Source organism: Elephas maximus, chromosome 9, assembly GCF_024166365.1.
Source record: "Elephas maximus indicus isolate mEleMax1 chromosome 9, mEleMax1 primary haplotype, whole genome shotgun sequence".
NCBI classification, from domain to species: Eukaryota; Metazoa; Chordata; class Mammalia; order Proboscidea; family Elephantidae; genus Elephas; species Elephas maximus.
Window position 1 is genome coordinate 110,527,634 of NC_064827.1, and position 23,920 is coordinate 110,551,553.

The following is a 23,920-nucleotide window of genomic DNA, read 5'->3' on the forward strand; positions in this document are numbered from 1 at the left end:
AAAAAACATTGACAACTGAGAGCCAGGCTCTCCAGAGTACACCTCCCCACACTTTAAAATCCACTGCATTAATGTTCCCATAAAGTCACCTAACCGTGACTCAATCAAAGGGATCACAGAGACTTACTCCCAAATATCTCAACACTGGAAGGTTTGTCAAGGTCTATCTGCTACCTTGTTCCAGAATTATGTATAATAATGAGATATTGGAAGTTCTACCACTTCCAGTCTTCACTAACCTTCTGTCCAGCTCTGCCTTCAAACTGAGGTTTGATTTTAAACCTGTTACTGTCATCTTCGGAATCAGATTCCTCTTCATTGCTGCTATCAAATAGCTTCCCAGATGCTTTATAAATGGACTCCTTTCACATCGACGAAGAAAGAAAACAGAAACATAACACCTGAGTAATCAGCATTTGTTTTCATAATGTAATCTTTCCCTTCATACTTCCCATGAATGTTCATGCATCTACCATAAACAGGTAGATGGTGGGTTAGAACATAAACTCCTAACTGGATATTTAACTGGCCTCTGAGATCATTAATCCAGAGTTTCCCCAGTATGGCCTAGATTTGGAGGGTAATGGCGGCCGTGGTTCTGGTGAATTAACTTAGGAGGTGATGTGCAGAGTATAGGATCACTACGGAGAAAACTTCCAAGACACCTGTAGTCTCAGTGTATAGGGTTATGGGGAGCCCTGGATCGCCCTGTAGCTTCCAGGAGGATTTTATGTGGAGACAAGTGTGGAAGTCTCGGTATGCGGTAGACAAAAACGGATGAATGCCCACAGTGACGTCCTAACTTCTTACCTTCCCAAGCTCCTGTCTGGGATTGCTTTGCTCCTGAACATCTGTCTCTTTTGTTTCACTTTCATTGTCAGAACCAAAGACGATGTGTGTTGGCTTGATCTCTGAATGATCATCCTAGGGAAGTCATCAAAAACAGTATATCTTAAAACAATCTCATCTCAAACTTACCGTGCACAAACTTTATCATCTCCTTCCATGTCTACTTCCTATCCTTTCCTCATCTCAGTGAACACCACTGTCAACCACTTAAATGGCCAACACAAAAACTTATGACTTCTCTCCATATCCAGTTGATAACCAAGTCCTATCAATTTGACCTTCTTGGTATCTTTTAAAGTTGTCATTGCAAACTCAAAAGGCTCTCCATGGTTCAGGTTTAGCCCCACTCAATTTGTTGGTTTGTCATGGCCTGAAGGATCTTTCTAACAGAAGTTACCACACATTTTCTGTAAAGGGCCAGAGAGTAAATATTTTAGGCTTTGCAGTCTACACATGGTCTCTGTCCCATATTCTTGTCTTTTACTACAACCCTTCAAAAATGTAAAAACCATTCTCAGCTTGCAGAGGTACAAAAACAGGCTGTGGGCAGGGTGGCCTGTGAGCTGTAGTTTGCAGCCTCCTCTTCCAAAATACATACAACTAATATTCATTCTCTTGCTTAAAATCCCTCAATGTCTTTTCACAGCCTTAAGAATAAAGTCCAACCTCTGTAGGCTCTTCATGACGTGCCCCTACTTTTCTCTCTAGCCTCATTTCTGGCCACCTTGCACTCTATAATTGCTCCTTTCACCTGCAATACCTTTCCTCTCCTTGCCACTCTTCCCTCTGCCTGACCAGTTTCCACTTATCCTTTCATGCTGACTCTGATCAGATACTTCTTCCACAAGGAATCCTCCCTTGGTGGTTCTGCAGACCGACTTGATGCTTCCCATACTGCTTCCTGGCACAGAGGCACGCTTCTCTCTTGGTCCCAACAAACTGATTTGTGATTGTCTGCCCCTCACATCCTAAGCTGCATGCTTCTCTCTTGGCCCTAACAAACTGATTTGTGATTGTCTGCCCCTCACATCCTAAGCCAACATGCCACATGTTACTCATTTTGTAAAGCTAGCACTTACGGTAAAGGTCTAGAACTGGAACTCAACAATTGTTCAAAGAAGGAATAACTCACTACAGTAAATCTTGGCAAGACTTCTATAACTGATTTACATGTAAATTCAGACATATTAGGATACGTCACTTAATTACATCAGTTATAGCTTCTAAATGAGACAAAATGATGAAGAAATTTTAGATAAAAACAAATTAAAATGTTCTTAGTAAATGAAGGTTAACCTCACTTTCTTTGGGATATACTAAAGATTAGTATAGTAGGTATACGGTAATAAAAGCTTGTAACTCAAGGGCACAAAACAAAAAATTAGCGAATGCTAAGATGACCCTCAACTCTAGAGACATGCCTTCGTATGAAAAGAAAAGCTCAACTTTGTGAGAATTCTTATTAAACACAGATTTAAGATGTACTCACCAAATTTGCCAGAGCATTATGAACCAGCTTCTTTTGTATTTCTTTTGCTTTCTGCCTTGCGTCTAAGGCTGCCAAACGCTTCTGGTTATCTTGGGCATGCCTATCCTCAGATGGATTACTGACAGGGTGTGGGAAATCACTTCTGCTGTCCTGAGCCTTTTTACTGAACACAGAGCTGGGCCTGTCTTTCCCGGAAGAGACCTTTGGTGGCTTCTCAGATGTAAGGCTGCATGAATCAGCCCTCTCCTCCTCTGAACCATCTTCTATCTTTGGGTTACTATGGCGACCATCTTTGTCAAAGTCTATCTTGTGAATCTTTGCACCAAGACTTAAGGATTTCTTACCTGTTAATGGCAACAGACTAGAAGTAGTACTTCTACTTTCCTTTTCTGAATTGCTTGCAGACACCACCTTGGGATCCTGGCTCTCAAAAGTGGTCTGTCTGTTTTGAGGCTCAGTATGGTTTGGGCTATTTGCCTTCTTTGTGTGTTGGCATGGAGTCAGTTCTCTTGATGAGCCATCAGCATACGAGGGCCTCTTTTCCATGGAAATGCTACTGGGATCCTCAAGTTTCAAAGAATCCTGATCCTTATTAATATTGTTAGAGGCAACACCCTCTTTCAGTGAGTTTTTCCTAGATTCCTTTCCATAGAGAGAGCCTATGCCCTTGAAAGCCTGGAATTTGTTTTCCTTTGGTTTCTGTTTACTACAGGTGTTCTTTTCTCCTTCTAAAAGAGAGGCCACAATGTCTTCAGGGTGAATGCACCGTTTGCCTCTACGGGGATTGTCAGGACCCTTGCGGCCCTTGGAGGCCCTGACAAACTGGCAGCTGGTGGCAGTTTCCTGGCTATCACTTGCAGTACTTTCTCTTGGAACCTCTGCATCGCTACAACCCAACTGTTGCAAATCAGCTAAAGTGAGGTTGACACGGAGACAGTTTTTCATCAAGGCGTTATACTCCTCGTCTCCTTCGGACTCAGCTGATTCTGACACAGAAGCAGCATCTTCACTGTCACTGGAGCCAGATGGAGATTTACAATTAAGAAACGTAACCCCACTACTGACTGCTAACTCTGCTTTTTTTTTTCTCTTTTGTATTTTAACAGAATCCTCAGAAAACTCACAGCCATTTCTGTCTTTCAAAGAAGCTTTCTCGCATACAGATTTTTCTCTATTCAAAAATTCTGTGCTGCTTTGTACCTTACCAACGTTTTTTTTCATCGCAATGATTTCATCTGTATCTTCTGAATCATAGGCACAATCATTTCCTATAACATTATCATTATTCACCTGGCAAGAGACCTTATTTTTGATACCTAAACTTGGTAAAAGGTAAAGTTTGTGAACATCTGATGTGAAATCATCCCTGACAACTACAAAGGGATCGTTTTCAGGTTCTTTTACTGAGGACTGTGTAGCTCTCTGTAAGCTTTCCTCTCTTGCAATCACTGCTCTTAACTCCTCTTCAGAATCGGTATCATCATCAGACATGCTATTTTTGTTTCGGGCAGTTTCCAAGCCACAAGTCTGAAAAGGTACATTTTTAGGTTTCTGATGATAAGAATTAGGTACACAGGGTGATTTACAAAGACTGATGGAATCACGAGGTGTGTTTTGTGCAGCCTGTTGCTGTATTAAGAGTGGACTGTCCACCACCGAACTGTGTCTTGGGCGCACAGCCAGAGGCCCAGCAGCACCCTCACCACGCTGCACTTTTATTTTCTTCTTGGGAGGGCTGTGAAAGTCAGAAAACTCTCCTCGTCGTTTCTTACTCATAGGATCATTCCCTCCTTCCAATTTCCAAGTGAGGCTGGTTACTGGGATGGCATTTATGGAATCCTCCCCTATCTTCTTCAGGTTGTGGCAGTATTTTGAGGGATCATATTTTATGATGTTACCCCAGTGAAGGAACGAAGCAAAAGCACCAGGTGTCAAGAAAACCTATCAGTCTGGTGAAATGAAAGAAATACTGTTTACCCTTAGGTAAAGCACTTGCTTTGTCTTACCTTCAGGTTCTAATCAAACAAAATGAAGACTGCACTAGGTGATCTTTCAGGGTCTTTGGAATTGGGCTTTCTATGACATGTCCAGAGTTAAAACCAAGCACCATCATGATTAGTTGGCAGAAATCATTTGGGACGTAAGTAGACGTTATAGCAAACCTATTCAAATCATATTCTAAGTACACAGGCCCCAAGATTATGTTTATGGTAAATGAGAGATATCATCCACTGAGCCAATACTGTGAAGCAGAGTATAGAGGGGAACCCAGGAAGGCAAAGCTATGTAACTCTTATCCTTTCTTCTCAAGTATCTATGGCCTTTCCTGTCTTCTCAATACTGACTCATCCTAGCTCTCTTGATTTTCCTAGCTCAAAGAAGTCCACTTCATATTCTGTTCACTCACTGTAAGACGTTTTATAGGTCTTTATCAGAAAGCTAATAAATTTTTACTGGACCTGTTTTGCTACCGACTCACAAAAAGACACTAGTTAATGTCAATGTGTAGAGATGACACCTGGCTACCTGGCACTCGCTGATTTCCTAACACATATGAGTGGGAAAGCATAAGCTGCTTTAAGCTGTCACTCTTGAAGAGCCCCTTTGTTCATTTAGTAATTATTTGTTGTTGTTAGGTGCCGCTGAGTAGACTTCGACTCACAGGAACCCAATGAGACAGAGTAGAACTGTCCCATAGAGTTTTTTTAGGCTGTAATCTTTACAGGAGCAGATAGCTGGGTCTTTCTCCCGCACAGCCACTGGGTGGGTTTGAACTGCCAACATTTTGGGTTAGTAGCTGAGCGCTTAACCATTGTGCCTTAAAACATGCCAACGTGAGGTGTGCCAGTGTTATAGTCTGAACTGTGTCTCCTAAAAATGTGTATGGTAAATCCTAACCTCTATGCCTGTGGTTATAATCCCATTTGGGAGTAGCTTGTCTTTATGTTAATGAGACAGCATTAATGTAGGGTGTATCTTGAGTCAATCTCTTTTGAGATACAAAAGAAATTAAAGGGAAGCTAGAAGCACAGATGGGGGAAGAGAAATGCCAAGTTATATGAAGACTGCCCAGGAGAAGCTAAAAGAGACAAGGACCTTCCTCTAAAGCTGACAGAGACAGAAAGCCTTGCCCTAGAGCTGGCACCCTGAATTCAGACTTCCAGCCTCCTAAACTGTGAGGAGTTAAGTTTGTTTGTTAAAGCCATTGACTTGTGGTATTTCTGTTACAGCAGCACTAGATGACTGAGACAGCCTGACGGTGTCTATCATCTCTCAGCTATACACTGTCCTTCTATATGCTACCCCCTTGCTGTTAGCTGCTGTCATTTGTGGGAAGCCAAAGGTGAAAAGGAAAGAAGAGGTCACTATTTCCCTGACTTTAGTGCCACTGGCAGTGGGAACAGAAGCAGCAGACAAAGCCAAAGCTGCTGAGCCTCGATTCCAGTAGTAGCTTCAGGGGCACTGTAATGGTGAGCTTTTTGTTTCTCTAGCCTCAGGAGTAGTAATGGTTTACTGCAGTAATTCATCTTTGAGCAGCCGGGCTATCACTTTTGTTCCTCTGGCACCTTTTTAACCAATTGCATGTATTCACTCTGTTTGAAATACCTTGAGTAGATTTTGCTTCCTTGTTTGACTGATACACAGGGTGGAGCCAAAGGATACACATAGATGTGTCCTCTACTCACGAGTCCATGACAAACGGTCTGTCCTCATTTGCTCAAGGTAACAGGCAACAGTTACTTTGGCCATCCTGGGTCTGTGCTATTTCCCTACCCACCATTCTCTTGCCTGTCTACATGGTTTTATCTACTCTTTTCCTCTTTACTGGACTTCTTCCTGTACCTTTTCTATTAATTCAGAATGTACTCCAATTCTTCAAGATCCAACTCAAGTTCTAAGGCTTTCACAGAGCCTTCTTTAATGACAGCCCACTGTTCTGCCCTCCCCCCCACCCAACCTTAGCTCATTTACCAATGGCTTCGAATCTATGGGAATAAGGGAAAGCATGTACAAATTAATAAATGAAGTTGCTTTTTTGGCACTTTTTGTAGGAAACCTCATTATATCCTCTCATTAATCCTTAATGTTTCATACACGCAAGTAGGTAGGTCTTACCTAGAAATTGGAAACATAGAAACTGCTATATAAATACCTAAAGATTTACTGATAGAAGCCGGGGAATTTTAAAGATATGTGGTAAACTTGTGAAAATATCCCTCGCTATCGTAAACAAAAATTACTTTGAAAAGTCAATCAAAAAGGATATTTTACGTTTATGTTGATTCTTAAGGTGAAGGACAGGTAAAACTCTTCCAAATTTACTCACAACCCAATTCTGAAAGAAAAAAAGGATGTACTTATTATACAAATCACAAATGAAAAAGATTATAATAACCAAAGAAAAGAAAAACCACAAACCCATGGCCATCCAATCAATTCCAACTCATAGCGACCCTACAGGACAGAGTAGAACTGCCCCATAGAGTTTCCAAGGAGTGGCTGGTAGATTCGAACTGCTGACTTTTTGATTAGCAGCCAAACACCCACTGCACCACCAGGGACCCTTATAATAGCCACACTACATAAATACAACTCTTGCAAAAAATTTGAACTAGGTGTGGGCCCTGATTATTGTTGGGTTTAGTTTTTGGACAATTAATCAAGTTCTAAAGAGAAAAAAGTGTGAGAGAAAAAAGGAAAATAGGAACAGCTATCAAATTCAATAGAAACCATAGGATGCCACAGAAAAATCACCAAAAAAAAAAAAAAAAAACCCCAAACAAACCAAACCCATTGCCATTGAGTCGATTCTGACTCATAGCCACTAAAAGATGCAAACTTGGGACCTGATGGCTCCTCACCACCTATGTTACCTTGGAAAACCCACCTCTGCTTGAGTTTTAATTTATCTGTAAAAGGGTGGAGAACTCTGCTTACCTAAGTTGTAAATGCAGTTTGAAAAGCATAAAGGACTATGACTATCCATGCTGTTTCAAAAAAATGAGAAAAAGCAACCAGCTTTTGCCATGACCTCCACGGTCCTGTGGTCTCAGGTGTTGGTCCCTCACTAGCTAAGGCTACCAGAGGGAGACTCACTTTATGCCCTGGTACTTCTGTTCCTGGCACAGCTTTCACATGCAAATCAACCGCTCTCATCTTTTTTAACAAGTCAGTGTTGCCTGGTCTTGAATTTTCTTTTTTTACTTTTGCTTCTTCTCTCTCTTGGGCCAATCTGAATCAAAGAAAAAATATAAACAAAAGAATTAAAATTACTGACCAAACAAAACTGGTTATTTCTCTTCAGGTGATCTTAAATGACTGCTATAAAGTAAAAAGCTTATTAATAGTATTAAAAAACCAAAATAAAACAAATTCACTTTGTTAAAAGTTTAATAGCTTATACTTCTTTTCTGAACACACAAATACTAAACTTTCATTGTCAATTAACTGCAAAACAGAGAAATGTGAAAAAAACTCATTCCTTATTTCACATCCTACTGTTAACATTTCATCTATTTTCTTCAACTCCATTTTATGTGCAAATATATACATTAAAAAAAAACTGTAATACTAGAAGTACTGTTTAGTGCATTTCTTTTTTTAATTTATCATTACAAAAACATCACTTAAATGGCTGTTGGTGATGTCAGGTGGTGTTGATTCAGTTCTGACTCACAGTGTCTTAGTCATCTAGTGCTACTATAACAGAAATACCACAAGTGGATGGCTTTAACAAAGAGAAGTTTATTTTCTCATGGAAAGGTAGACTAAAAGTCCAAATTCAGGGTGTCAGCTCCAGGGGAAGGTTTTCTCTCTCTGGCTGTTCTCATCAGTCTTCCCTCAGACTAGGAGCTTCTCTGCGCAGGGACCCCGGGTCCAAAGGATGCGTTCTGCTCCCGGCACTGCTTTCTTGATGGTACGAGGTCCCCGTCTCTCTGCTCGCTTCTCTCTTTTATACCTCAAGAGATTGCCTCAAGACACAATCCAATCTTGTAGGTTGAGTCCTGCCTCACTAACACAACTGCCGCCCATCCTCCCTCACTAATGTCAGAGGCAGGATTTACAACACAGGAAAATCACACAATACCAGGAATCATGGCCCAGCCCAGTTGATACACACATTTTTGGGGGGACATAATTCAACCGTGACAGTGACACCATGAATAACCTTGGTGCTATGCCATCTTCACAACAGTAGGTATGTTTGAGCCCATTATTGCAGCCAGTGACAATTCATCTCATTGACCATCTTCCTTTTTTTTGCTGACCCTCTTCTTTACCCAGCGTGATGACCTTCTCCAGGGATTGGTCCCTCCTGATAACACTTCCAAAGTGAGCCAGGCAAAGTCTCACCACCCTTGCTTCTAAGGAGCATTTTGGCTGTACTTCTCCTAAGATGTATTTGTTCATTCTTCTGGGTTATTCAATATTCAATACCAAAAAATTAAACCCGTTGCCGTATGGTTGATTTTAACTCATGGCGACCCCGTAGGACAGAGTAGAACTGCCCCATAGGACTTCCAAGACTGTAATCATTACAGAAGCAAACTGTAACATTTTTCTCCCAAGGAGTGCTGGTGGATTTGAACTGCTGACCTTTTGGTTAGCAGCTGAGCACTTAACCACTGCGACACCAGGGCTCCTTTTCAATATTTAATAGTCCATGGATTATTGGTGAAGAATACTGAATATACCACAGCCTGCCAAGAGAAAGAACAAATCTGTTTTGGAAAAAGTACGACCAGAATGCTCCTTAGAAGCAAGGATGGCGAGACTATGTCTCATATGCTTTGGACATGTTATCAGAAGGGATCAGTCCCTGGAGGAGGACATCATGCTTGGTAAAGTAGAGGGTCAGCGAAAAAGAGGAAGACCCTCAACGACATGGATTGACACAGTGCCTGCAACAATGGGCTCAAGTGTAATGATGGTATAGGACTAGGCAGTTTCATTCTGTTGCACATAGCGTTGCTATGAGTCAGAACCGACTTGACAGCCCCTGACAACAACAATGGTATATTCGGTGTTCCTAGCCAACATCATGATTCAAACGTGTCAATTCTTCTTCAGTCTTCCTTTTTCATTGTCCAACTTTTATATGCATGTGAGACGACTGAAAAGACCATGGCTTTGCTTAGATGTACCTTAGTTGTCCAAGTGATACCTCTGCTTTTTAATACTTTATAGACACCTTTTGCAGCAGATTTGCCCAATGAAACACTTCATTTGATTTCTTGACTGCTGCTTTCATGGGCATTGACTGTGGATCCAAATAAAATGAAATACTTTACAACTTCAATATTTTCTCCTTTTATTATGGTGTTGCTTATTGGTCCAGTTGTGAGGATTTTTGTTTTACATATGTAGAGGTCTCTACTGGAGACTGTAGTTTTTTATCTTCACGAGTAAGTGCTTCAAGTCTTCTTCACTTTTGGCAAACAAGGTTGTATCATCTGCATAAGGCAGGTTGTTAACGAGTCTTCTTCCAATCCTGATGCCCATTCTTCTTTAGATAGTCCACCTTTTTTGGGTTATTTGCTCAGCATACAGATTCAATCAGTCTGATGAAAGGATACAACCCTGGTACATACCTGCAGTATCCTCTTGATCTATTCAAATGAGTACCTCTTGGGGTCTACGTCCAGATTCCACATTAACACAAGTAAGTTTCCCAGAATTTCTATTCTTTGCAATATTATCCGTAATTTATGATCCACACAGTAGAATACCTTTACATAGTGAATAAAACACAGCTAAACATCTTTCTGATATTCCGAGCTTTCAGCCAAGATTCATCTGACATCAGCACGATATCCCTAGTTCCATGTCTTCTTCTGAATTCAGCTTCAATTTCTGGCAGTTAGCTGTTTTTGAATGATCTTCAGCAAAATTTTGCTTGCATGTGCTGTTAATAATATTGTTGAATAATTTGTGCATTCTGTTGGGTCACCTTTCTTTGGAATGGGCACAAATATGGGTCCCTTCCAGCTGGTTGGCCAGGCAGCTGTCTTCCAAATTTCCTGGCATACACAAGTGAGCACTTCCAGTGCTGCATCCATTTATTGAAGCATCTTGATTAGCATTCCATCAACTCCTGTAGCCTTGTTTTTTGCCAATGTCTTCAGTGCAGCTTGGAGTTCTTCCTTCAGTATCATCGATTCTTGATCATATGCTACCTCCTGAAATGGTTGAATGTTGACCAATTTTGTGGTACAGAGACACTGTATTCCATCTTCTCTTGATGCTTCCAGTGTTATTCAATTTTTGCCCACAGAATCCTTCAGTATAGGAATGGCCTGACAACTTATACTATGGTAGCTTGTATGTTGCTGTGATGCGGGAAGCTACACCACTGGTATCTCAAACACCAGGAGGGCTACCCATGGTGCACAGGTTTCAGTGAAGCTTTCAGACTAAGACAGACAAGAAGAAGGATCTGGTAATCTACTTCTGAAAATAAATTAGTCAGTAATCTTATTCACAAACCTTATGGATAGCAGTGGAACACTGTCTGATATAGTGCTGGAAGATGAGCCCCTCAGGTTAGAAGGCCCTCAAAATACAACTGGGGAAGAGCTGCCTCCTCAAAGTAGTCAGCCTTAATGCTGGGGATGTAGTAAAGCTTCAGGACCTTAATTCGATGATGTGGCACAACTCAAAATGAGAGAAACAGCTGCAAACATCCATTAGTAACTGGCACATGGAATGTACGAAGTATGAATTGAAGAAAGTCGGAAGTCTTCGAAAATGAAATGGAATGCTTGAAGATCAATATCCTAGGCATTAGTGAGTTGAAATGGACTGGTATTGGCCATTTTCAATCAGACAATTATACGGTCTACCATACCATCAATGACAAATTGAAGACGAATGGAATCATGGTCATGGTCGAGAAGAACATTTCAAGATCTATCCTGAAGTACAATGCTGCCAGTGACAGGATAATATCGCTATGCCTACAAGGAAGACTAGTTAATATGTTATTCAAATTTGCAAACCAACCATTAATGCCAAAGATGAACAGAATTTTTTTTTATCAATTTCTGTGGTCTTAAATTGATGAAATATGCAACCACAATATATTGATAATTATTGGTGATTGGAATGCGAAAGCTGGAAACAAAGAAGGATCAGTAGTTGGAAAATACAGCTTTGGTGACAGAAAAGGTGCTGAAGATTGCATGATAGAATCTGCAAGATCATGATGACTATACCCCTGGACCTCACTGGATGGAATACACAGGAATCAAATCAGCTATATATGAGGAAAGATAAAATGGAGAAGCTCCTCGTTATCAGTCAAAACAACGCCAGGAACCTACTGCAGAACAAACCACCAATTGTTCATATGCAAATTCAAGTTGAAGCTGAAGAAAATTAAAACAAGTCCATCACAGCCAAAGTACGACCTTGAATATATTCCTCCTGAATTTTGAAACCATTTCAGGAACAGATTTGACACACTGACCAAAGAGCAGAAGAGTTATGGGATGATATCAAGGACCTCATATGTGAAAAAAATCAAAAAGTCATTAATGATAAGAAAGAAAGACCACAATGGATGTCAAAAGAGACTCTGAGACTCACTCTTGAATGCAGAGTAACTAAAGCAAATGGAAGGAATGATGAAGTAAAAGAGCTGAATAGAAGATTTCAAAGGGCGGCTCGAGAAGACAAAGTATTATAACGACATGTGCAAAGACCTGGAGTTAGAAAACCAAAATGGAAGAGCACATTTGGCATTTTTCAAGGTGAAAAAACTGAAGAAAAAATTTAAGCCTCAAAATGCAATACTGAAGGATTTATAAGTAAAAAATTCAATGAAACAGGAAGTATCAAAAGAAGATGGAAGGAATACACAGTCATTGTACCAAAATGAATTATAGGTAGTCCCCAACTAACATTGTATTTGAGTTACGACAAACAGCACTTATCGACCTTTTTTTTTGGTACACCTTGTTAGTTGGAGCCCTGGTGGCACAGTGGTTAACAGCTTGGCTGCTAACCAAAAGGTCGGCAGTTTGAATCCACCATCTGCTCCTTGGAAACCCTATGGGACAGTTCTACTCCATCTTATAGGGTTGCTATGTATCAGAATCGACTTGATGGCAACAGGTTTGGTTTGGATTGTTAGTAATATATACTACATACAACATTGCAATACGTAATTTGCTAATGTTATCATTCTTAGGTGTTCATTTGCAGATGTTCAATTTTATGATTTACTACTGTTCAAAACACTGCTGTATAGATTTAGTGTTCTAAATTAAATGAGGGGCTTCAACTGCTTGAAAACTTGGACTCAAATGCTGATCCCTTTGCTAAAGCTGATAGGCAGATTTGGGAAGCAGTGAGATGTTATCTTGAAATACATGAAGAATAAAAGGAAAGGACCACACAGACAATTGTCACTAATTTTCTTACTAGAAACCCCAATGCCATTCCCAGGGATAATCCAGAACCTTCTATAATTGGAGTTATTATCACAACTGACAAAATGCCCATGTTGTCCAACTTGTCTTTCTCGTCTGAGTAAAGTTTTGTGATTTGTGTATGTTTTTACATATGTATGTGTGTATTAAAATATATCTCTAAGTTTCTATGTAATGTTTCCAACCCCCAAAGACAAAGAACAGATTTATAAACACTGAAAACAAAAGACAATAACAATGAAAAAAAAGAAAAAGAGGTATTCGACTTATGTCAGAACTGACCTAGGATGGAGTTGTTTGAAAGGAACCCTGTCCGAAGTTGGGAGTACCTGTAGTTAACGTTAATGGCTATACGATACATCATTATATAAATATATCATAATTTACCTAGCCAGCCTCCTATTGTAGGCCATTGCGTAGATCTGTAAAAAACCCAGTGCCATCGAGTTGATTCCGAAAAGCATGGAAAAGGCTTTGCTATCAGAGCTATACCAACAGAGCTTGGAGGCCCACCCCCGCCACACCCATTCTAGTCATTTTCCCTAATCCCTTCATATTCTTTCCCATACCCATTGCCCTTCTCCCAGCAGATGTCCCAGCTCCACTTCATGGGAAGACTGAGACTATGGATAATAAGGTCTCTTGATTCTCCACTTTCAACTTGTATACTTGACATTTACCCATCCTCTCTGCCTACACTGATCTTCATGAGGAACAGGTGTCTTTTGGAGCTCAATTTACCACCTTTTAACAATTGGTTATTTCTACCTTGGTGGTGCAAGGATTAAGCACTCAGCTGCTAACCAAATGGTTGGCAGTTTGAATCCACCTAGCGGCCCCGTGGGAAAAAAAAGACCTGGTGATCTGCTCTCATAAAGATTACAGCATAGCACACCCCATGAGGCTGTTCTATTCTGTCACATGTGATCACTATGAGTCGAAATCAATTTGATAGCATCTAACACCACCATCCTCATAATGACAGAATGCCATTTAACCATCCAATTCAAACTACCCCCAACTTACTCAGGACTGAAAAATGGTACTGATCAACCCTTGCTGACCTCTTTGCCTCTAGCCTGTTTTGTATTCCACCTTTCAGAAGGACCATCAAATTTGTGCCCTGTATGCACACCTACAACACTCCAATGCTGCGTGTTCACCTTGCTTGGGGTGCACACAAAAGGCAATCAGATGCTGCTGGATCAAAGTCACATCACTACCTTGTGCACACATAGTCAGAGGCCCCCAGCTGAAGAATAAAACCAAATAACCACCTTTTCCACCTAGTCACTCCCCTGTAACATAGCTCATGTAGGCTGCCCGCCACTAGTTTTAGCCTGTATATTTGCTTATGCCATTTCTAGAGTTTAGAACCATCTTATCAACTGTCCTGGTCCCTTCGTCTTTAAGTGTTTTCTAGATTGAAAGCCTCCAAACTCAATCTTTTCTCCCTAAGAATACCTTTAGGATTTGAAAATTCTATGTTTATTGGAAACCCTGGTGGCATAGTGGTTAAAAGCTGCAGCTGCTGACCAAAAGGTCAGCAGTTTAAATCCACCAGGTCCTCCTTAGAAACCCTATGGGGCAGCTCTACTCTGTCCTAGAGGGTTGCTATGAGTCGGAATCAACTCGACAGCAATGGGCATAGTGCTTATAATTGCACTGTTTTGTTTTTAAATCACTTGCATAAGTAATCTCTTGCTTCTTATCCTGGGATCTTGAATCATCTTTTTACATTTGTATAAAACCATTAATTCTCAAAACTAATATAAACACTTCAGTAGTGTCTAGTAAAGTTCACATGTGCATAAATCCAGGACTCAGTGATTACACTTTTTGTTATAAACCCCAAAGCAGTACTTGCACATATGCAAGAGACAACCTCAAGAATATTGGAGGATCATCTATGGTAATGAAGAATTGAAAAATTTCTAAATGTCCGTCATTAGGGCAAGTCCACAAGAGCCAAAATATGACTTTGAGTATGTCCCATCTGAATTTAGAGACCATCTCAACCACAAATTTGACACATTGAACACTAATGACCAAAGACCAGATGAGTTGTGGAATGACATCAAGAATATCATACATGAAGAAAACAAGAGGTCATTAAAAAGACAGAAAAGAAAGAAAAGACCAAGAGGGAGTTCAGAAGAGACTCTGAAACTTGCTCTTGAATACAGAATAGCTAAAGCAAAAGGAAGAAACAATGAAGTAAAAGAAACGAACAGATTTCAAAGGGTGGCTTGAGAAGAAAATGTATCATAATGAAATGTGCAAAGATGTATAGTTGGAAAACCAAAAGGAAAGAACACTTTCCACATTTCTCAAGCTGAAAGAACTGAAGAAAAAATTCAAGCCTCAAGTGGCAGTACTGAGGACTCCTAAGGGGAAAATACTGAACGATGCAGGAAGGATCAAAACAAAATGGAAGGAATATACAAAGTCACTGTACCAAAAAGAACTGTTTGACATTCAACCATTTCAGGAGGCAGCATATGATCAAAAACCAATGGTACCGAAGAACTCCAAGCTGCACTGAAGGCACTGGTGAAAACCAAGGCTCCAGGAATTGACAGAATACCACTTGAGGTGGCTGAACAAACAGATGCAGTGCTGGAGGTGCTCACTCGTCTCTGTCAAGAAATTTGGAAGACAGCTTCCTGGCCAACGGACTGGAACAGATCCATATTTGTGCCCATTCCAAGGAAAGGTGATCCAACAGAAAGCAGAAATTATTCAACAATATCTTTAATATCACACACAAATAAAATTTAGCTGGAGATCATTCAAAGGCAGTTGTAGCAATACTTTGACAGGGAACTGCCAGAATTTCAAGACGGATTCAGAAGAGGACGTGGAACTAGGGATATCATTGCTGATGTCAGATGGATCGTGGCTGAAAGTAGAAAACACCAGAAAGATGTTCACCTGTGTTCTACTGACTGTACAAAGGCATTCGACTATGTGGATCATAATGAATTACAGATAACATTGCAAAGGATGGGAGTTCCAGAACACTTAGCTGTGCTCAGGAAGAACCTAAGCATAGACCAAGAGGCAGTGTTTCAAAAAGAACAAGGGTATACTGCGTGGTTTAAAGTCTGGATAAGTGTGCGTTAGGGTTGTACCCTTTCACCATACTTATTCAATCTGTATGCTGAGCAAATAATCTAAGCAGCTGAACTATATGAAGAACGAAGCAACAGATCCAGAGAAAGACTCATTAACAACCTGCGATATGCAGATGACACAAACTTGCTTGGTGAAGTGAAAAGGATTTGAAGTGCTTACTGATGAAGATTAAAGACTATAGCCTTCAGTATGGATGGTATCTCAACATAAAGAAAACAAAAATTCTCACAACTGGACCAATAAGAAACATCATGATAAATGAAGAAAATACTGAAGTTGTCAAGGATTTCATTTTATTTGGAGCCATAGTCAAATCCCATGGAAGCAGCAGTCAAGAGATCAAACAATGTACTGTGCTGGGAAATCTGCAAAAGACCACTTTAAAGCATTCAAAAGCAAACGTCATTTTGAGGTAAGGTGTGCCTGACCCACGCCATGTGTTTTCAATTGCCTCATGTGCATGCGAACGCTGGACAGTGAATAAGGAAGACCAAGGATTTGAACCTTTGAACTATGGTGTTGGCAAAGAATACTGAATATACCATGGACTACCAGAACGAACACATCTGTCTTGGAAGAAGTACAGCCAGTATGCTCATTAGATGCAAGGACGGCGAGACTTCATCTCATATACTTTGGACATGTTGTCAGGAGGGACCGGTCCCTGGAGGGCATCAGGCTTGGTAAAGTAGAGGGTCAGTGAAAAAGAGGAAGATCCTTAACAAGATGGATTGACACAGTGGCTGTAACAATGGGCTCAAGCACAACTATGATTGAGAGGGTGGTGCAGGACTGCGCAGTGTTTTACTCTATTGTAAACAGGGTCACCATGTTTGGTAATGAGTCGATGTCACCTAACAACAATAACGGGATAACTAAATACACTGTGGTATAGCCATTTTCTGAAATAGTACTGAAAAAGTGATACAAAGGAGGAAGATCAACATTAAAAAAAAAAAAAAACCAGTTTCTGTCGAGTCGATTCACATACATAGCAACTCTATAAGGGCAGGGTAGAATTGCCCCATAGGGTTTCCAGGGGCAGCTGGTCGATTTGAACTGCCGTCCTTTTGGTTATCAGCCATAGCTCTTAACCATTGTGCTACCAGGGCTCCATAATAGGTTGTGTTTATAAAGATGAAATTGCATATACCTACATTTTTATGCAAATAACACATGCCTTTTATGTTTGCCAATCATTCCATCCCCTCATGAGGTATTTTCACAGGGCCATTATACCAATTTTCTCTTACATGTTGCTGTAAGGAAAAAAATTTAGCACAGCACACTTATGAAAATACCTCATTTTTTGGTAAGGTACAGGAGGAAGTGGTTGGTAAACAAATGTAGAAGGCGCATGTTACACGTGTAAAGTGTAAACCAAATCAAACCCTTTGCCATCGAGTCGATTTCAACTCATAGCGACCCTACAGGACAGAGTAGAACTGCCCCACAGGGTTTCCAAAGAGTGCCTGGTAGATTTGAACTGCCAACCTTTTGGTTAGCAGCTGTAGCTCTTAACTACTACGCCACCAGAGTTTCCGTGTAAAATGTGGTGCGTATACACATATACATATGTATGTATATATATATAGACAAACAAATAAAATACGTATATATATATGTGTATACATATACATGGAAACCCTGGTGGCGTAGTGGTTAAGAGCTACAGCTGCTAACCAAAAGGTTGGCAGTTCGAATCCGCCAGGCACTCCCTGGAAACTCTATGGGGCAGTTCTATTCCGTCCTATAGGGTCGCTATGAGTCGAAATCGACTCGACGGCACTGGGTTCTGGGTATACATATACATACGAATACATAGAAAAATACACACACATATATAAACATACACATGCACACACATACAATGATCTTGCTGAATCATCACTGGATTATCTTTCTTCGTCAGTTCTGGGGTGGGGGGAGTTGGAGCTGAGAGGGATTTCAGCTTCACCTGTAATGTTTGAATTTACTAAGAATGTTACAGCATATTTCTCAATAATTTCAAATCAAAGATGTAAACATGTAAAACCATTAACAATATAAAGAAATAGGGTTTAAATGCATGCAGAGTAAATCTTACCTGTGCAAAAAGCTTTCTTTTGCTTGCTCAATTTGCAGTGTTCCACCTTTCCATTTTGTTTTATTTAAAACAGACATACCTATAAAGTAAGCAATTATTATTCAAGTGCATGGCAATTCGAATATATTTCAGCACCTGCTTTTCCTAACTATGTTAGTACCAAGGCTTGTTTATCACAAAGAGACACAAAGGAAACAGAACAGAGAGAAGAAAATGAGACCTAGAGCGGGAAGACATAGGTTCACACCTCATTTTTACCACTTACTAGCTATGGGGGCGAGTCCCTTATCCAATTGCAGTAGTGTGTGGAGCAGGGTCCTTGCCCTCCCTATCTTACACTGTTACTGGAAAGTTTGAATGAGGCAAATATGTAAAGTGTAAAGCAACATTTTTTTGTCACTTGTTTATAAAGTAATGCTGGAAATCTGGTGAGTAACTGAATTTACTTAATATTTCATTTTTCATTTTGTAACTATGAAATATAAATGTGATTTATTAAGGGTAGATCAGCCAAGACTCCAGAGCCCTGCAGCCCCTTACTTTCATTATTCACCTCATACCAGTGATCACTGTATAACTTGGAAATGACTTAAATACAAGGAGTGACTGAACTGTGGTTGAACTGCTGTACCCCAGTAGATTTTTCAATTATCTGCTATCAGCCTCCTTAATAATAATTGCTATCAGGCTGTAGAAACCCAGGCGGTGTAGTGGTTAAGTGTTACGGCTGCTAACCAAAAGGTTGGCAGTTTGAATCCACCAGGTGCTCCTTGGGAACTCAATGGGGGGCAGTTCCACTCTGTTCTATAGGGTTGCTATGAGTCGGCATCGACTCGGTGGCGACGGCTTTTTTTTCCTTTTAATCAGGTTGTATTTTTTATGTGCTAGTTAGTATGCTAAGTACATACGTTATTTAATTTAATCCTCCCAGCAATATTATGTGGTAAGAACTATTATTATTGTTATCCATCAGATAAGCAAATTAACCTTAGAAGTTTAAATAATTTGCCACAGGCACACAATGGAAGTGATGTGTTTTTAACACAACCTTATATTTGCCATATGTATTTCCTCACTTGAGCAACAGAACAAAGTAATCTTTTGGCAAATGAAATTATGAAAGGCTGATGATAGCTCCCTCCTCTTTACATACTTTTTTGATATCCTCTGACTTTTCAACCTCAAAATAATTAGGATACATTACTGCATTGGCAGCAGTATGAATTGCTTCTTTCTTTACTGCAAGCCACTGTTCACCCTAAGCTTTATTAACTTTAGTCATATAGACTTCACAATTTCGAGGAGTTAATACGGTATTTAAAAGGCATATTCCAAAGCCCTCTGCAAGCAGCATTTAAGAACAACCATTAGCCACTCAAGAAATGAGTACATTGGGGAGGAGGAGCAGTTTAGTTCCTTGTCCAAAGTACTTGTGAATACTAGGTTTTGAGCAAGCACACTTTTTTCAACACATCTAAGCTGTGCTATCATATGTCTGCTGAAGTCAGATGGGATGGAACTAAACTTGGTGAATTGTAGAATATCAGAATATTCTTGATCACGGTTGTCTCTCTGAATGACATAAAAGGGCTATGGAACATCTAGGTCAATTGGCATAAAATCTATTAAGAAAACATTCTGCATCCCACTTTGGAGAGTGGCATCTGGGGTCTTAAATACTAGCAAGCAGCCATCTAAGATGCATCACTTGGTCTCAACCCACCTGGAGCAAAGGAGCATGAAGAACACCAAAGACGCAAGGTAATTATGAGCCCAAGAGACAGAGAGGGCCACATAAACCAGGAACTACATCAGCCTAAGACCAGAAGAACCAGATGGTGCCCGGCTATAACTGATGACTGCCCTGACAGGGAACACAACAGAGAACTCCTGAGGGAGCAGGAGAGCAATGGAACGCAGACCTCAAATTCTCCTAAAAAGACCAGACTTAATGGTCTAAGACTAGATGGACCCCAGAGCTCATGGCCCCCAGGCCTTCTGTTAGCCCAAGACAGGAACCATTCCCAAAGCCAACTCTTCAGACAGGGATTGGACTGGACTGTAAGACAGAAAATGATACTGGTGAAGAGTGAGTTTCTTGGATCAAGTAGACACATGAGACTATGTGGGCAGCTCCTGTCTGAAGGGGAGATGAGAGAGCAGAGGGGGTCAGAAGCTGGCTGAACGGACATGAAAATAGAGGGTGGAGAGAGGGAGTTTGCTGTCTCATTAGGGGGAGAGCAGCGAGGAATATATAGCAAGGTGTATATAAATTTTTGTATGAGAGACTGACTTGATTTGTAAACTTTCACTTAACGCACAGTAAAGAAAAAAAGTGGCTAAGGAAGTTTAGATTTCGAACCAAAGTTATGCCAAATTATACGATGATATCAACTGGCAAACGGTATAGAAAACATGATAACCTTACATTTTTTCAGGTCTGCTTCTGCCACCCTGATGTTGATGTACGCAAAGATTTTCTGTGGGTTTCCTAAAAAGAGAATAAATTTACTTAAATTCTCATCTAGAAAACAACGTAAAAATTAAGTTTCTAAAAATAATTCCTAAATTAGTTCTAGGTAAGTTTCTAAAAAATAAAATGATCTCTTGGAAATTTACAGTTTCAAAGGTTCCAAAAAATAAAATGATCTCTTGGAAATTTACAGTTTCAAAGGTAGATCTTGTTTATTTTTTACTGGATATAAAGATTACATTTTTCTAAGCATTATTATCAGAATACTTCAAAAGGATATAAATAAGAAAAAAATGTTAAGTAGTCATTTAAGGAAACATATTATTTTTAATTTAGAGGTATCCTATGTTAATCAATGTTAGAATGTTAGCTCTGAAAACAATGTTTCAGAAATCAGACATGTTTTGGAATTTAGGATTTTTCTGACTTCATTAATGTAATTCCGGGCAAGTTCCAAACCATATGTAACACCTCCACGAGTCGGGGTAGGGGTGCAGGAGTAAGGGTAGGAGTGCGGAATATCTTGTAATCAAACATGCATCACTTTCAGTTTTCAGAGCTAACAGTTATCTCTGTGATTCCTTTATTTTGTAATACTTGACCTTGTTAAGTCTGCCTTTAACTATCCAAAGAGAGGCTATAAATATACCTTGCTCATCTTTTCGTGTGATGATCTCCACATCAGAAACTTCTCCAAATCTACTGAACTGATTTTGCAGGTCAGCCTGGGAAATGGCCTGGCTAAGGCCACCCACATAAAGGCGCTTCATTTCTCTGTCGGCTTTCATGAGTTCTAGTGAGAAAAAATACTTTTCTATAGGCAGAGAGAGAGAAAAAAAAGAGCTCTTCCTTTCAGTTCTTAATCTAACAAAAAACTGAGTCGTTCCCTTAAACCTTCTATGCCAAATTGGTCCCCTGGACCTGTGTTTCAAGTCCAGCTGTACTGCTCCCAAATTTTATCCCTGGAGATTCTGCTCAAGCCCCATATCCACGTTGCTCATGAATGCAGTTTGCAACAGCAGCTCTACACACATACACACACAGGTACAGGCAGGTGTTTTCCCTCCAAATGACAATACTATAGTCCGCCCTTCTTCATTTACTTTTTCACGTTGTTAAGTATGGTTCCTGTATTCATTCTTACATTCATTTATTCACTCTAAGGAATGCTGACAGAAATAGCATGGGGCAGGTAATATGCTAAAGGATAAAAAATAGGTCTTTATCCTAGAGCTACTCAGTCATAGTAAAGAAATGCTGCAATAACAATACCATGTTACAATAGAAGTGTTTGCAGAGTACTGTTATAATTATAGCTAACACAGGCTTGTTGTTTACTATGCACCTGCACTATACTTTGTATGTATTCTCTCATTTTTTATTTTTTTTGTGTTTTAAGTGAAAGTTTACAAATCAACTCAGTCTCTCAAATATACACCTTGCTATATACTCCTAGTTGCTCTCCCCCTAATGAGACAGCACACTCCTTCTCTCCATCCTGTATTCCCTGTGTCCATTCAGCCAGCTTCTGTCCCCCTCTGCCTTCTCATCTCTCCACCAGACAGGAGCTGCCCACATAGTGTCATGTGTCTACTTGAGCCAAGAAGTCCGCTCCTCACCAATATCATTTCCTATCTTTCAGTCCAGTCCAATCCCTGTCTGAAGAGTTGGCTTTGGGAATGGTTCCTGTCTTGGGCTAACACAAGGTCTGGGGACCATGACCTCTGGGGTCCTTCTAGTCTCAGTCAGACCATTAAGTCTGGTCTTTTTAGGAGAATTTGAGGTATGTATCCCACTGCTCTCCTGCTGTGTCCTCTCATTTAATCCACACATTGTCGTCCTATGAGTACTCACGTTTTTGAGACGAGCAAATTGACGATCAGAGAGAGTAAATCGCTTCCGCAATGACGCACAAAAAATAACCGGTGGAGCCAGGACTATAACCCAGATCTAATCTTAGAACCCAGGACTCTTAACATCACACTACACTGTATTAAAATAAAATAAATCCATCCGAGGGTTGTTGGATTAGAGGAGCCTCAAGAAAGCTTTTGCAGAGGTACTGACATTAGAGGTCCACGTTGAGCTCTCTCACCCAGTTTAGACACCGGTACGCACTGAGCTCGCCCCCGTCCCTGCCCCAGGAGCTGACAGACTCCTCCTAAGCCAGACCCTAAACCCGCGCCCGGGAGTCCAGAGCACGGCGTGAGCTCTGGGCGTGAGCTTCCTGGTACCCGCCTCCCTACCCGCAATTTACCCAATCCAGCCTTCTTCCTCCGAGAGACCCAGAGAGGAGAAGGGAGGCTAGATTGAAAGGCCCTGTCCCTTCCCTTGCCTCCACACCACTTCTCACCAGACGTTTTCTTAGAGCCAGCGCCGCTTAGACGTCTAGCTTCTAGTCACGTGTCCCAGCAGGCGCACTCTCTCTTCCTTCCTACCCGATTTCCAAACCAGGCTCAAAAGGTTCCGTTTCTACAATCAATTCTCGAGGGCTCTTTATTTCGTTTCTCGGCTTTGGAGCTACTGTGATGCCTTAACCACTTTTCCCTTCAAAGTCCGAAAAAGAGTCCAAGCCTAAAATCCCTAATTCTTGATGAAGCATGGTACGGCCCGGAATTCACCAGCTACTGGATTTGGTTGGCTGAAGTGAACAATGAAGTAAACAGCTGCTCGCCCTGGCGTAGCCCGGCCCTTCTTGTTCAGTGACGTAAACGCCCGGGTTCCTCTAAGGCGCCACCAGCGCGGGGTCCGCGGCGGCACCCTTGGCTTTGGGGCTGGAATGAATCAGCTCTCTCGAAAGTGTAGGACTTCTTGGAGTCAGCTGTGTTAATGTGCGCAGAGATGTGAACGACCTGGGGTATGTTGTGGGCTTGGGGTTTTATGTTCTAGGGCGCGAGCTTCCACACGTTCACCCCCACCGAGCTCGGGAAATGGTCCGCGCTGGGAGAGCGCGGGAGTCTTGAAGCGCCTGGAAGGCTCCCGTCAGTCGGGCTCTGACTGAATCCGGTTGCGGTCAGCGCTGCCGCATGGAGGCCGACCGGGCTGAGGTACGCGCCCTGGAAGCGGAGATAGCAGCCCTGAGGCGGGCATGCGAGGAGCCGACGGCGCCCTGGAAAGAGACCGCCAAAGCCAAGTACGTGGCCCTGTCCCCAGCCTGGCGCTCCCGCCCCCGCCTTTGCTCCCTGCCGCGGGTCCCACCTGCACCTCTGAGGGGCCAGCTGGCACCGTCTCCTGGGGGAGGCCACCTCATTCCCTCGGGGGAATCCCTCTTTTCTGTCAAGGCGCTTAATATCTGTCCACAGACATTTATTTCTCTATCAATTCAAACCCGGCAGTGGACTGAGTATTTTAGCGGGGGGCATCCCAAAATAGGGGCTTGAAATAATGTCGAGCCTATAAAAATGGCCAGTTACTGAGCACTTTGTGTGTGGCCCTTTTCTAAGCGCATTACA

General features: G+C 41.2%; 2 protein-coding genes across 10 annotated transcripts in view; one reads left to right on the plus strand and one right to left on the minus strand.

Annotated features, from left to right (window-relative positions):
- Nucleotides 1-23,015, minus strand: part of NOL8 (nucleolar protein 8) — a 42,645-nt gene extending 19,630 nt beyond the window's left edge. Inside the window, exons 1-10 of one of the 8 annotated variants that reach the window (XM_049896109.1) lie at nt 22,822-23,015; nt 22,323-22,456; nt 21,118-21,261; nt 20,424-20,486; nt 17,996-18,074; nt 7,436-7,571; nt 6,606-6,674; nt 2,339-4,240; nt 811-924; nt 240-362 (exon numbers count right to left, since the gene is read on the minus strand). In XM_049896109.1, coding sequence (XP_049752066.1) covers nt 240-362; nt 811-924; nt 2,339-4,240; nt 6,606-6,674; nt 7,436-7,571; nt 17,996-18,074; nt 20,424-20,486; nt 21,118-21,256 — 2,625 coding nt within the window. In that variant the 5' untranslated portion in view covers nt 21,257-21,261; nt 22,323-22,456; nt 22,822-23,015. The other 7 variants (XM_049896110.1, XM_049896105.1, XM_049896106.1 and 4 more) reach the window with 7 other exon arrangements.
- Nucleotides 22,977-23,920, plus strand: part of CENPP (centromere protein P) — a 381,210-nt gene continuing 380,266 nt past the window's right edge. The window contains exon 1 of one of the 2 annotated variants that reach the window (XM_049896128.1): nt 22,977-23,601. In XM_049896128.1, coding sequence (XP_049752085.1) covers nt 23,495-23,601 — 107 coding nt within the window. In that variant the 5' untranslated portion in view covers nt 22,977-23,494. The remainder of the gene's footprint in view (nt 23,602-23,920) is intronic. The other variant, XM_049896129.1, reaches the window with a different exon arrangement.